General features: G+C 43.9%; 1 protein-coding gene across 1 annotated transcript in view; it reads right to left on the bottom strand.

The window, feature by feature from the left end:
• LOC111760663 (contactin-associated protein-like 4) overlaps positions 1–13,507 on the bottom strand; it is a 58,355-nt gene that overhangs the window by 8,138 nt on the left and 36,710 nt on the right. The window contains 6 exon segments of the mRNA XM_071215558.1: positions 2,220–2,307; positions 3,087–3,145; positions 3,148–3,215; positions 4,774–5,002; positions 10,035–10,077; positions 10,079–10,275. Coding sequence (XP_071071659.1) covers positions 2,220–2,307; positions 3,087–3,145; positions 3,148–3,215; positions 4,774–5,002; positions 10,035–10,077; positions 10,079–10,275 — 684 coding nt within the window.

The raw sequence follows: 13,507 nt of genomic DNA, 5'->3' as shown, positions 1-13,507 counted from the left end.
AGCCAGGCTCGGCTTCCTTGACGGGGACGGTCAGACTGTGACGTTCTGGGGCCCCACGGTTCCCATGAGCAGAAGCTGACCCTTGACAGTCTCCAGTGCCTGTGGGTCCAGGGGACCTGTGCCCCCTCCATGCCCCCTCCCCCCTGTGCCCCTTCCTGCTCTGTGCCCATCTCCTCTGTCCCCCCTCCTCTGTGCCCCCTCCCTCCTCTGTGCCCCCTCCTTCCTCTATGCCCCCTCCCTTCTCTGTGCCACCTCCCTCCTCCATGTCCTTCTCTTCTGTGCCCACTCTCCCTCCTCTGTGTCTCCTCCCTCCTCTGTATTCCCCCTCCTTCCTCTGTGCCCCTCTTCCTCCTCTGTGCCCTCCCTCCTCTGTGCCTGCTCTCCCCACCTGTGCCCACTCTCCCTCCTCTGTGCCCCCTCCCTCCTCTATGCCCCTCTTCCTCCTCTGTGTCCCCTTTCCCTCCTCCATACCCCCTCCTCTGTCTCCCCCTCCTCTATGCCCCCTCCCTCCTCTGTATCCACTCTCCCTCCTCCATGTCCCTCTCTCTCTTCTGTGTCCCCTCTCCCTCCTCTGTGACCCTCTCCCACCTCTGTGCCCGCTCTCTCCACCTGTGCCCAGCTGCCCTCCAGCCACACTGGGGTCCAGGCCAAGCGCTGGCCTGAGGAGGGCCCTGCCTGCCTCCCAGGTGTCTTCTCTCCTCTCCCTTCTCAGGGAGGCCACCCCGTCCTGCATCGTGCGTGGTGGCCTGCACACCCTCGTGTTCACCTGCACGTCCACCAGGGGACCCCACTGGGGTGTAAGCTGCGTGGTCACAGGCGCTTCATCTGGGCTGTTTCCTGAGGGGCCCTGCCTGGGTCATTGGCACGTATTGGGCAATTGATCAATACTTGTTCAATTATGAACAAAAAACACAACAAATATGCTGCTCTTGTGGCTGCCGTTGCTATTGCCGTTTCTTTGATGGCACCTCCAGCTTTTGTTTCCATAAATAAAACTTGAAAATCTCAGGACAAGCGTAAATGCAAACTGATTCTCTGTTGCTAAGTTGTAGGGCCTGGACTTTTAATCATCCTAGAAGCATCTTTCCAAAGAGAATCATTTTAAATGAATGTTGTTGTGGCTTACGTATTTATCCTGAAGGCAAGCAATGACGGTGCTCCCTTCACAAAGCAGATGTGCAGGCCTCTGTATAACACCATTTGGCCCACTTTGGATTTTCAGTGAAGCTTGCCATGTACAAGCACTGCTTCTCATGTATTTTTTTCTATCCAATAAGCAACATGGTAAATAATTACAATTCATAACTTTTTTTCCTATCAAAGACTAGGAATGCATAATTTTAATGCCCAACACAGTGTTTGAAAGTCCATTAACATTAATAGACTTAAAATATAACTACCTTCCTATTCAATGGTTCATATTTGACCAACCACCCATCCATCTACTTGCACAGAATTCTGAGTTTGAGGAACACTATGAAGGACCAAAAAGTAAATGAAAATCTTTTATAATCCAATTGATTATTGTCAGATTAGTGTCAAATACTGGATTATTATTATGAAACAAACTTCAAGAGCATTCTCCCTAAAGTGATCTATAGACACACATGACGTATATAGTTCACTCATAACTAAAAAGCAAACCCTGTAAGAAGTGGCCCCCTTTCCATGTTAGTACCTGGAGACCCGGCAGGGTGAGGCACGTTTGCTCCTTGGGTGGCACAAGTGCCCTTATGCTCAGGCGTCCTGGGCCCTGGGGCTGAGACCTCCAGGCCATGCCTCTGAAGAGGGCATCCCACGTGGACATGGCCCAGACCTGACCACGGCTCAGCAGGACCTGCCACGGCCCAAGGCGCAGTCGATGGCAGCAAGACAGCCAGTGCACTTTTAAAACTGCCCTTTCCTCCAGGAAGGCTGTGGACCAGCTGCATTTAATCCACACTCTGGCTCAGGTGTGCGTTGAGGGGTGACACAAGCACTGTGGTTCACTGTGCTTGGCTGCTGAAGGAGGGGTGTGGAATTGCTGGAAGGGGGTGCGCGCGTGCAGCCTGTGGGAGGCCTTTTCTCATGAGTTTATGGGATTGGCACTAACGGTGTGATGGACGTAAAATGAGGAAGGTGTTCTGGTGCGTGTGGGGCGCCGTGGCGGTCCTGAGGGGATGAGGGGAGGGGCAGTTGTTCGATTTCTTACTGTTGTTCAAGGCTCTGCACCTACTTGCCTGAAAGCTCGCCCAGCACCAGGGACTTGAGGGCCTTGAACTCTGTGCCCGACAGCAGACTCGCTCGTCTCCTTGGCTCCTGGTCCACCTGCCGCACAAGAAGCAGATGCCAATGCGGGCACCGTTCACCAGCAATGTGGCAGGAAGCAAAGGCAGACAAGGCAGAGAGATTCTGAAGACCTGGCAGTGCCACCACAGGACTGAGGAACCTCGTTATAAGGAGCTCATATTTCCACAGCAGGAACATAGTTCATGGGCGCGCCTAGGTTGTCTTAGATAGTTCACCCCATGTCTGCTTCCTTACTCTGACATGTTTTTTTTCACAGCCCCTATTACTTCCTGGATGATATAAATTATCTATAATTGTTACAACCCACCCAAAGATGTAAATAGGTTTTTCAAGTCCAAAGTGTTTAGGTTTATCTAAAAATAATACATGAAACATGAAGCCAAGGACTGTTTTTCCCATATAGAGAGCAAGTATGACAATATTTTTCCTCAAAATCACTGACAGTGATTTCACTTACCCTTCAATACCTCAGCTGTATTTGGTTAGTTTTGCAAATTTTAATTTAGATTCCTGTTGCAGAATCCTTTTAAAGATTCTAGCAGTAACACCCCATGGTAAACTAGACAACATTTCCCTAACAAATAGAAACAGATGAAGAAAAGTTTAGCAGTCAAATATTTATAGTATATGGGGCAGATTCCCTTTATCTGGATTATATTTGATTTCCTGTCCATGACACAAGAGAAAATAGCACTGAAAGGAGCCTGTTCTATTATGCTTCATGGTAAAAATGTTACTTTAGATCATACATCCTGGGGAACTATATTTTAATATTATTTGGTCAAACATGAAATTACCTCGACAAAGACCAGCGCTTCTTCTCTACTGATCTTCACATGATGAAGATGCCCATCGCCATGTTTTTGAAATTAAAGTTAAACATATCAGGATCTTGATGTGTATTTAGCTTATACCTAATCTGCAAACTCCATAAAATAGAGAAATAACAATTTTCAATAAAATGCATTTAAAACTGCTTTTGCATACTACAATTTTATTGTTATTTATTTGTTTCTAGGGATGGCATTTTGCAGTTTACATCTATTCAACACTGTTCACTTGGGTGCACTATCATATCCTGAATCATTATCTTCCCTGAAGCAATTAATTGTTCTTTAGTTTTGCTCCTGCCAATCTCCAAGCCTAATCATGCTATTTTTGGGTCAAGACCAATGTTATTGAAAATAAGCACCTCTTTCCTACAACTCTTAATTTTCTAAAAGAAAATACATAAATTAAGCACATAGTCAATTGTAAATTCCACCCACTCCTGCTGAAAGAACATTGTACTAAGAAATTCTGGAGCTTTGAGCAATACTGAAGCTACTTCCCGTTCCTGTAGTCTTGTTTTCCTTGAGTGTACTTCTGAAATTTTGAAAGGTGAATAATTGAGGAATTCCACACAGCATGCCTATGAAGAGTGGAGCTGCTACGTGGCTGTCAAAGGCCTGTGGCAGGTACTCCCTGTTGGTGAAGCCTTGGACCTGAACTCTGACCAGTGGGAAACGAATGCACCTCTAAAATGGATTCTCCTTGCTCATCCACAAGCTAGGAGGCCAAGTACTGTGCTTGCCAGAGTAACTTCCAATATATCAATGAAATTCTCCTACTGCTTAGGCAGTTTACATCCCGAAATCTACACCTAAGCTTAAATATCCCTATAGAGGTTAGAATTCCTAGGTAGATTTTGATGTGAATGGGCAAGGCCATATCTGGAATTCTGGCCACACATCGACAGTCCATTCACACTCCAGAGGTCATATTGCTGGAATTTGCATCCCTCACCAGGCAGTGGGAGGTGGGATACAGGAAGAAGCCTTTGGGCTAGGATTTAAGAGTTCTGCACTTTAGCATCTCCTGACTTGGCTTTGGCAAACATTCGCCTCAAGCCCCCAATCGTCTGATGGCCTGTACTAAATTCCTATTACCAGATACTAAATAGGTGTCTTGACTTTCTATTTAAAGGTTTAAGGCCTCATTCCACTGCCATGGAGAGAGGAGCTGGCTGTGCAGTTAGCTGCAATTCACTTTTCCTCTTGAGATGGATACAGCATGATTTAGCTCAGCAGTTAAAACAGTTCATTTGGTGTGCAAGGACAGCTATTTTTACCTCACTTTACTGTGTTAGCATCCACCTCAATTCTTCCCCCCTTGCCTGGAAGGGGGAGGAAATGTTTTCCACATGTAACTGATACCTTATACTTCTAATGAAGAGCTTCCAGGGATAACAAAAATTCTGTTTACAAGAAATATGCAAATTTATCAAAAATACTATAGCAGAAAGGATCTTCATATAATTACTTAAATGAAACATTTTGTCATAATATTTTTATAATCCTGGAAAAATAAAACAGATACAACCAAAATTACACTAAGTGAGCATGCATTTTCTCCTTGTTTGTAGTTTGAGAGGCTTAAACACTAAAAACCTCATATTACTACAATTCTAATGATAAAATTTACTTTTCTGACATAAAATGATACTCACCATTTTTGGCAAGGATGACTGAGAGGTATTCCTTGTAGAAGGAGGCCACATAAAGCAGCATGCTCGGGGTCTGCACGGTATGGAAACTGAACGCGAGCCTCTCCCTGGCTAGGGTCGTGTCCCCATAGGGTGTGGTGGCGTGGGAACTGGAGTTGGTATTTAAGGAATAATATTCTTGAAAATTGTAAGTCACAGAGGAGCCAGTTCCAAAATATGCAGAAATCTCTGAAATAATATTTTTATATTAAAAGGATTAGGGGTCTCTATTAAGTATGTCTGTAGACATTTAGATTAAATTTCAGGAAATTTTAATCACTAAGAGCAGAGAATATTATAACCAATATCTATACATCTCAAAATGAAAAACACAGTTAGTAAATGAAAACACCAGGATAATTCTCAAAATATCTTAAAGCTATAAATGTCTGTTCTTCAGTATAATGTCATAATTTCAAGCTCAATATGTGCTTTATTGGTTGGAGGCAATAACCTAACGACCTGGCGGTCACAGGCTTCGTCTTCTACTTCGGTTCTTCAAATCCCTCCATTGTAGCCTATGGCGGGAGCATCTGCCGTCCTCCTCAGGAGCAGGAATGGTCAGAGGTCAGGGGTCTCCCTCCCCACGGCAGAGCAGCACCCAGTTCTCTCATTTCTTGTTTATTTTACTGCCCACTGGAAATGGAATGCTGAGCTGACCGCACCGCATAATCTGGTCATCGTCTCCCAGCAGGGGCCCAGGAGGCTGACCCTGCTTCCCTAAACAGTTTGAGTGTCCTTGTAGCCCAAACAAGAGGAATTCTCATGTGTATGCAGACGTGTGTGCACGGGAGGCGGTGAGAGCCGCTGGTCTGTGTAATCCCTGGACCCACATATCCCCATTGCACAGAAGGTTCGCACGCCGCTGCACCCTACAAACCACTCTCAGGACAGAGGGCTGTTTCCTCTTCACCCACAGCACGATTTTGGCTTCTAACATAAGAAAAATAAAACTCCTTAATTTTGATGGATTTCAATTCATTATTTTATGATTTATATTTTTGTGTTCTAATACCTTTGTCTTTCTAAGGTAACAGAGGTTTTTCTCCTATATTTTCTACTAGAATTTCTATCATTTTAGTTTTAGTATGTATGCCTATTATCCATTTCAATGTAATATTTGTACGTGGTATGAGTAAATTGTCAAGTTATAAACATTTTTTCCACTTGGATGTCCAGGTAATCCAGAACCAGTTGCTGAAAAGACTTTCTTTTCCCCCTTGAATGGTCTTAGCACCTTTGCAGAAAGCCAGTTGACCATAGATGTAGGAGTCCATCTATGTCTCATTACTCTTTTCCATTGCTAACTTGCTTTTTATATAAAATTTGCTTTGGGAATACAAGGTCCTCATACATTTCTCTATAAAATTTAGAATTAGCTTGGAAATTTCTACTAAAAATTAAAAAATCACTAAGATTTTAATGGCGTTCATTGAATCTTTAAATCAATATTGGAAGAATTGATAGAGTAACAGTAAGAATCTTCCAGTTCATGAATATGATATATTCCTACATTTACTTAGATGTTAATTTTTTCAGATTTAATTTAGATATCTTACATATATTTTTCTCAATTTTTCTGTGAATAGTTTGCATTTTCAGATTAGGTTGTAAATATAATTGTATTTTAATTGTTTTCTATTCATATGTAACTAGCATATAGAAAGTCAATTGATTTTTGCATATTGACCCTACTAAGTTCTTTCATTACTTCTAGTAAGTTTTTATAAATTAAAAGGATTTTCCCTATAGGTGATCACATCTTCTGTGATTAAGAGAGTTTTTTTTTTTCTTCATTTGCATGAGGGAAGTAAACTCTCTCTTGTCTTATTCCACTGGATAAGATCGCTAGCAGGGTGAAAAGAAACGGTGGGACAGGGCATTGGTCTTGTTCCCAATTAAGAGGGAAAGCATCCAAGCCCCCAGTCTCTCACCATCAATACAGTGGTTGATGTGCTTTACCGGGTTGAAGAAGACACCTTACATTCCCAGTTTTCATGCTGAATATTGTCAAATGCATTTTCCCGATAAACTGAGAGGATTATTTTTTTCTCTTTTATTCTGTTAATATAGTGAATTTCATGGAAATATTTTACAAAATTAGATTGATATTATAGTTCCATTTTCATGATCTATTACTTTTTTTCTAATTATTGAATTTAATTTGCTAACAGTTTGTTAACTATTTGGGGGTCAGTAGTCAAAAGATATAGTCCTGGGATTTTTTGTTTGCTTGTTTCTTGTAAGGTCTTTGTTATATTTCAGCATCAGAGCAAAAGCGGATTCATATAATGCATTAGAAAGCAGGCTCCCCTCATCTCTATTCTTAAGTAGCTAGTGTAGGGCTAATTTTTTTTTTTCTTAGATGTGTTATAGAAATCATCAGTGAAGCCATTCGAACCTGGAGTTTTCATGGTGGAAATGTTTTAATTAGAAATTTAACTTTTTAATTAACAGTTATTGAAATTTGCATTTATTTTTTGTCAGTTTTTGTAAATTGCATTTTTCAGGCGATATGTCCATGTCATATAAATTGTAAACTTTATTGTCATATGCTGTTCATAAAGGCACTTTGTTGTTATTTTGATGTTTGTAGCACCTGCTTTGGAGTCACATCTTTTATTCCTGATATTTGTAATTTGTGTCCTCCATGTTTTTAACTTGAGAGTTTTTAAATTTATGAATTTTATTGATATCTTCCCTGACCAACTTTAATTACATTGATTTTCTCCTTTGTTTTCTATTTCAATTATTTCTGCTCTTATCTTTTATAATTTATTTTATTTTACTTTCTTTGAGTTTTATTTTGTTATTCTTTTCTTGGTTTCAAAATGAGAAGCTTGTATCATTGATTTTACACCTTTATCCTTTTCTAATAATGGAATTTAAAGTCCTAATTTCCCTGTAAATACTGCAATAGCATTACCACTACAGTTTTGATATGGTGTGTTTTTCATTATCATTCAATTAAAATTCTTTCTAGTTTTACTTATGAGTTCTTCTTTAACACATGGATTGCTTAGAAGTGAATTATCTAACTGATATTGTCCATAAGACTCTGAGCCTCTCAACTCACGCATTTTCTCCAGTCTTTTCAAGGCTTCACCCTGGGTCAGTTATATTTGCTCTGTCTTCATGCACACTGACTCTCAGTTTTTGTTGTTATAGGTATAATTTAAAATTTCCCTAGTTGTCTTTTTCAGCCCTAGAATTCTATTTCTCTGAACATTATTTCCTTTGATTGAGCATCTGAACGTGACTCCATATCTTTGCTGAAACCTCAAATGGATCTGCTCAGAGTCAGTTCCTCTTGTACGGTATTTTTATTCCTGAATGAGGACCACATACCCTGATTTTTCGCACGTGTGGTGCTTTCTATTGAGGAATGGACATTGTCGATACCTCATTGCAAATGCAGTTAATTCTGTTGGTTCTCCTCCTTGTCCTCGTGTTTGCTCCAGTGGGCAGTGGAAATGCTGGTTTCTGTGCTGGGGCCTGGCCCTCGGTGTCCTCCCGGGCTTGGAGAACTCAGGGTTCAGCAAAGGATTAGGGCAGAAACCACGCTCCACCGGCACGTCCACCCTGGGGTTCTTGGAGCTAAAGGGCCCACACCTGAACACAGAGCTGTCTGGGCTCTCCGCGCTGCCCTCTGCACCCCCGGCCCAAGGGCTCAGTGGCCGAGCCTCCGACCACACTGTCACATCCGCCAACGCCTGGCTCTGCAGATCTCTCATGCAGCTCAGTTCCAAGAGGACATGGCGATCTGGATCTTTTCACTGCTTTCCCTCAGTTTCTACTTTGGGTTCCAGTTCTGTTTATTGTCATTTGTGGGGAAGGGGTGGGTTTATATGGCCACATCATTCTGCCATTATCAGAACCCTCCTTGGCACAGTTGGATTTCACCTGTACAGGTGAAAAATGTCTTGGAATGGTGACAGAAAACCATCATTCGCCATCACAGCCTTACCATCAAGTATAGTTTTTATGATCACATTCTTACCACTTCTCAGCAGTTAATTCCCATTAAGTGTTTTGAAAGTCAAGTGCTGATCAATCCATACCTAATTTTGTACTCCAAAGAGCAGCGGACTTTAGTGGCAAAATAGTACAGCCCAAAGACTCCCAAATGCAGGTGCTGAAGTTTGCTTTGTTTGATGCTGTTTCTGTGAGCATCTATGAAGCTCATAAGTACATCCTTAGAAGTCTGATCCTACAGTCGCCCCCTCTGCCTTTTCAAAGCATCGCTGTGACTTCTCAGAATGAGAGAGAACGAAAGATATTCTACCATTTAACTCTCACCAAAGATCACTGACAATTCTGCATATAAAGGTTTTTGAAGGTCTCTGTTTTAGTCTGACTCAATGTTTAATGGAAAATTTATTAATTTTATACCATTGAGAACACATTTTGGAAAATTCTTCTTTATTACTAGAGGCTATTACTTTAGATAATAAAGACAACTAATGTAATATCGAAAGAGACAAAGGCCTTAGGGCAGCTTCACAGAGCAAGGGGCCAGGTCCCTCCAGATACCAGAGGGGCGGCTTTGGCTTGCACAGACTCCAGCACTTCCTAATAAGATTAAATCCATCCTAAAGGGGATTTAGGAGCCGAAGTGCTGCATCAAAGAGCCACTGAGTCCCACTCCATGTTTCCAGACAAGCTGGGCCAGCTGTGGCTACAGGGTTCCTGCACTCAGGCCCCTCGCCCTCACCTCCCCTGCCCTCACTTTCCCCTGCACTCAGGCCCCCACACTCCCCTCCCCTGCCCTCCTCTCCCTCCCCTAACCTCTCCTGCCCTCACATCCCCCTGCTCCCCTCCCCCTCCCCTCTACTCCCCTCTCCTCCACTTATCTCCCCTGCCCTCATACCCCCACCCTCACCTCTCCTCCACTCCCCCACCCACCCCCCTCTCCTCCTTCCTCCCCTCCACTCACCTTCCCCACCCTCACCTCCCCCCACCCTCACCTCCCCCCACCCTCATCTCCCCCTGCTCCCCTCCCCCCTCCCCTCTACTCCCCTCTCCTCCACTTATCTCCCCTGCCCTCACACCCCCACCCTTACCTCCCCTCCACTCCCCTCCCCCTCCTCTCCCTCTCCCCTCCCCCACCCTCCCCCTCCACTCACCTTCCCTACCCTCACCTCCACCCACCCTCTCCTCCCCTACTCCCTTCCCCCACAATCCCCTCACATGCCCCCCCTCTCCTCTCCCCTGCACTCACCATCTGCGCAGAAGGGGCCTACATAGGCCGAGAGGTCACACTCAACAGAGAAACCCGCGGCACCTCCCGCGGCATCGCCCCCTGTGGCAGCACAAGTGTCCATAGGTGCTGCAGTGGCCTGGACAGCCGGGCTCCACCCCCGGGGTGAGATGGGCACCCTCCTCGAGGTCCAGCGCCCGCCCGTTCAGCTGCAGGCAGCAGAGGCAGCCCAGGAAGCCCCACCGGCCGCTGGCCAAGCCGCCTGCACAGGACAAAGGAGGTCAGCGAGCAGAGGGGCTTGTGGAAACGGGCACAAGCCTCGGGGACAGGCACTTTTGGACACATAAACCTGGACATTTTTGGGAAATGTTCAAGAACTCTAACCATTAATTCAGTTGAGTATTTTTACGTTGAGTTTGGTTAATGCTTATTCTAAACAGATTTCTTCTCAACTAAGGAAATTAATTTTTAAGTTAGTCACATTAGAATGATGTAAACAATTTAATAAAATGCCAATAATGTGATAACTGTACTCTGATGTGCTGTGATGGTGCCTTGGTTTGCCCTCCAGTTACCTCCTGGAGATGCTTCCAGGTAAGATGCAGGAGCCCAGGCACGGAACTCTGGGGCTGAGGACAGAGGGGATGAGAATGGGGAGGGGGCTGAGCCCACGAGCCCAGGAGACCTGCCCAGGGCCCCACTCAAGTCCTGCACTCAGGACTGACCAGCACATACACGGGAGGAAAATCCAGAGGCCAGGACAGAACCACTGACAAGGATCGGAGGGAACAGTTCTGGACGCACACAGGACGGGGGAAACTGCCTCTCCCTGGAAGCCAGCAAGACTAACCACATAATACATGGGGCATCAGGTATAGAACAAAAAGAGGTTCTGCTACAATCCTAAATTAATTGCTTCTTAGTTCTCACCTGAAAAAGCTTAAAAACAAGCCCCCCCCTTAAACTGTTTGAAAGTAACTTAGTTTCATTCTATATCTATAGAATGTTCAAGAATATTTAAAGGAATACAAAAATATTCAGCATTAGACAATGAAAATTGATAAGTTCTAGTACCCAATGAAATTAAAAACAAACAAACAAAAAAATTACCAAGCCTACAAAGAAGCAGGAGAATAGACTATCTTGAGGAGTGAATACAATCAACTGAAACTTATCACAGATGGGGATATTAAGGCAGTTATGACTATTTCATTTTTTCAAGAAGCTAGAGAAAAGACTGAACATTTTATGTAGACACATAGACAAAATTGCAAAGTACAAATCAAACTTGGAGAAGAAAAATTAAAATTTTGATAAAGAAAATGCACTAAATAGGATGTGGAGAAGATTAGGTATTACAGAAGAAAAGCTTTGTGAACTTGAATACTTGTTAACTAATCAAAAGGTATCACAGATGAAAAGTATTGAAAAATAACATGAATGGAGTATCCATGAGCTATGGGACAATTTTAACAGCCCAAAATACATTAATGTGAGCTCCTGAAAGGGGAGGACTGGGAACAGAAAAGTTATCTTAGCAGAAAAATTCCCAAATATGATTAAAATTATAGACCTACCATCTATGAAACTCAATATTAAGCCCCGTATTAGTCAGGGTTCTCAGGAAACAGAATCAACAAGGGATATCTGTTGATAGTAAGAGATTTATCAGAGTATCTCACATGACCGTGGGGATGCACAAGTCCAGGTTCCACCAGGAGCTCTGATGAAAGTCCAAAGAAGATTTGTGATGAGTCCTGGGAGATGCTGGCTGTCCAAAGACGAGCTGGGAAATTCTCTCTCAATGCTGGAATCACTTCCCCTTTTAAGGGATTCAGCTGATTGGACTAAGCGTCACTCACTGCTGATGTAATCTCCCTGACTGATGTAATCTCCCTGACTGATGTAATTATAACCAGCTATTTAGGATATACCACTGCAGTAAAGTCAATTGTGACTAAAGTCCATAAATGCCCTTGTATTACAGTTAGCTGAATGTTTGCCTGAACAAACAACTGGCCACAATTATCTGACTGAGTTGACACAATAGCCTAACCATCACAAGCCCTATCTCAAGAAACAAAAAATAGACTGAAGCAAGTCATTTAAAAATTTCTTAAAAGTATCAATAAATAACAAATATTTAAAACATCCAGAGAAAAAAGATACATTACACACACAGGAACAGAGAGAAGGCTGAGAGGAGATTTCTTGTCAGAAACAATGCCAGCCACAAAAGGTGGAGCAGGGGCTGTACCAGGTTGAAAGATAAAAACACTGCCAACAAAGAAGGGGTAAGATGGCAGCTGGGTAAGGAGCTCCAGGAGTCACCTCATGCTACACAGCAGTTAGTAATCACACAGAGCTATCTGAAGCACCTGTTGGGGCCTCCAGGAGTCCAGAAGAACATCCTGCAACATTCTTGAAAGAATGGAAGATCCTTAAGAGAATCTGCAGTAAAGATTCATGAGTAGAACACTCCACACCATCCTCCACTGGTGGCACAAGATGCCTCAGAAATATTCTGTGGTAGAATTGGAAGCTCCATTTCTAAAAAATGAGGCAGGAAGAGATGGCTGGGCACTGACTTCAACTACTGATTAGTAAATTCAGTGGGCTAAAGTATAATCCTAGGAACAGCTAAAGTTTGAGCCTATCCAAGTCAGAAAGAGGCTGGTAGCTGCCATTTTGATTCTGCCCTTACCATGAGGGGAAGAAGGGCTGATTGAAAATCACAGTGACAGTAGGGACCAGCTTCTTTCCACTGAGATCAGACTATGGCTCTGGCCTAGGTCCCAGGCCCATGTCCTGCATGGAGGACAAAGGGTGGGGTACATCCTGCAGCCTCTCCAGGTGACTGAAGGATCTTTTGGCCAGCACAGACTGAACAGTTGGACAACTGTAGATCCTTTCCCATACCCCAGTAGGATGGGAGAGGAGCTGTGTTTCCTCTTCCTCTCTGGGCAACTGCAGGTACTTTCAGCCTGCACAAACTGGTTTATTGAGCACCTTCAATTCCATCTCCACCCCTTTATCCCATAGGATAGGAGGGGGCTGATGCTTCCTCAGCCCTCAGGGCAACTTCAGGTTCTCTTGGCCAGCATGAACTTGACAGTTGGATACCTGTGGCTCTACCCCACCCCAGATAGGACAAGAGAGGGACTGTGTTTCCCCAGCTTCTCTGGATAACCACAAGTGCTTTCAGTCAACACAGACTAAATAGTTAGATACCTGTAGCTCCATCTTCACCCACAAATAGGACATCAGGGAGCTGGGTTTCTTCAGCCTTTCCAGGGAATGGCAGGCACCTTCGGCCTGCATAGACTGAACTGCTGGGCACCTGTGGATCTGCCCCCATCCCCTAATAGGATAGGAGGGGGCTGGTGTTACCTGAGCCTCTCCACAAGAGCAGGTACTTTTGGCCTACAGGGACTGATCTGCTGAGTGCCTGTGGTTCCATCCCCACCCCCTAAAGGGCAGAAGGAACAGTACTC

This window comes from Dasypus novemcinctus, chromosome 6 (genome assembly GCF_030445035.2).
Source record: "Dasypus novemcinctus isolate mDasNov1 chromosome 6, mDasNov1.1.hap2, whole genome shotgun sequence".
NCBI classification, from domain to species: Eukaryota; Metazoa; Chordata; class Mammalia; order Cingulata; family Dasypodidae; genus Dasypus; species Dasypus novemcinctus.
The sequence above is the reverse complement of the archived record's forward strand: the minus strand, read 5'-3'. Positions and strand labels throughout refer to the sequence as shown.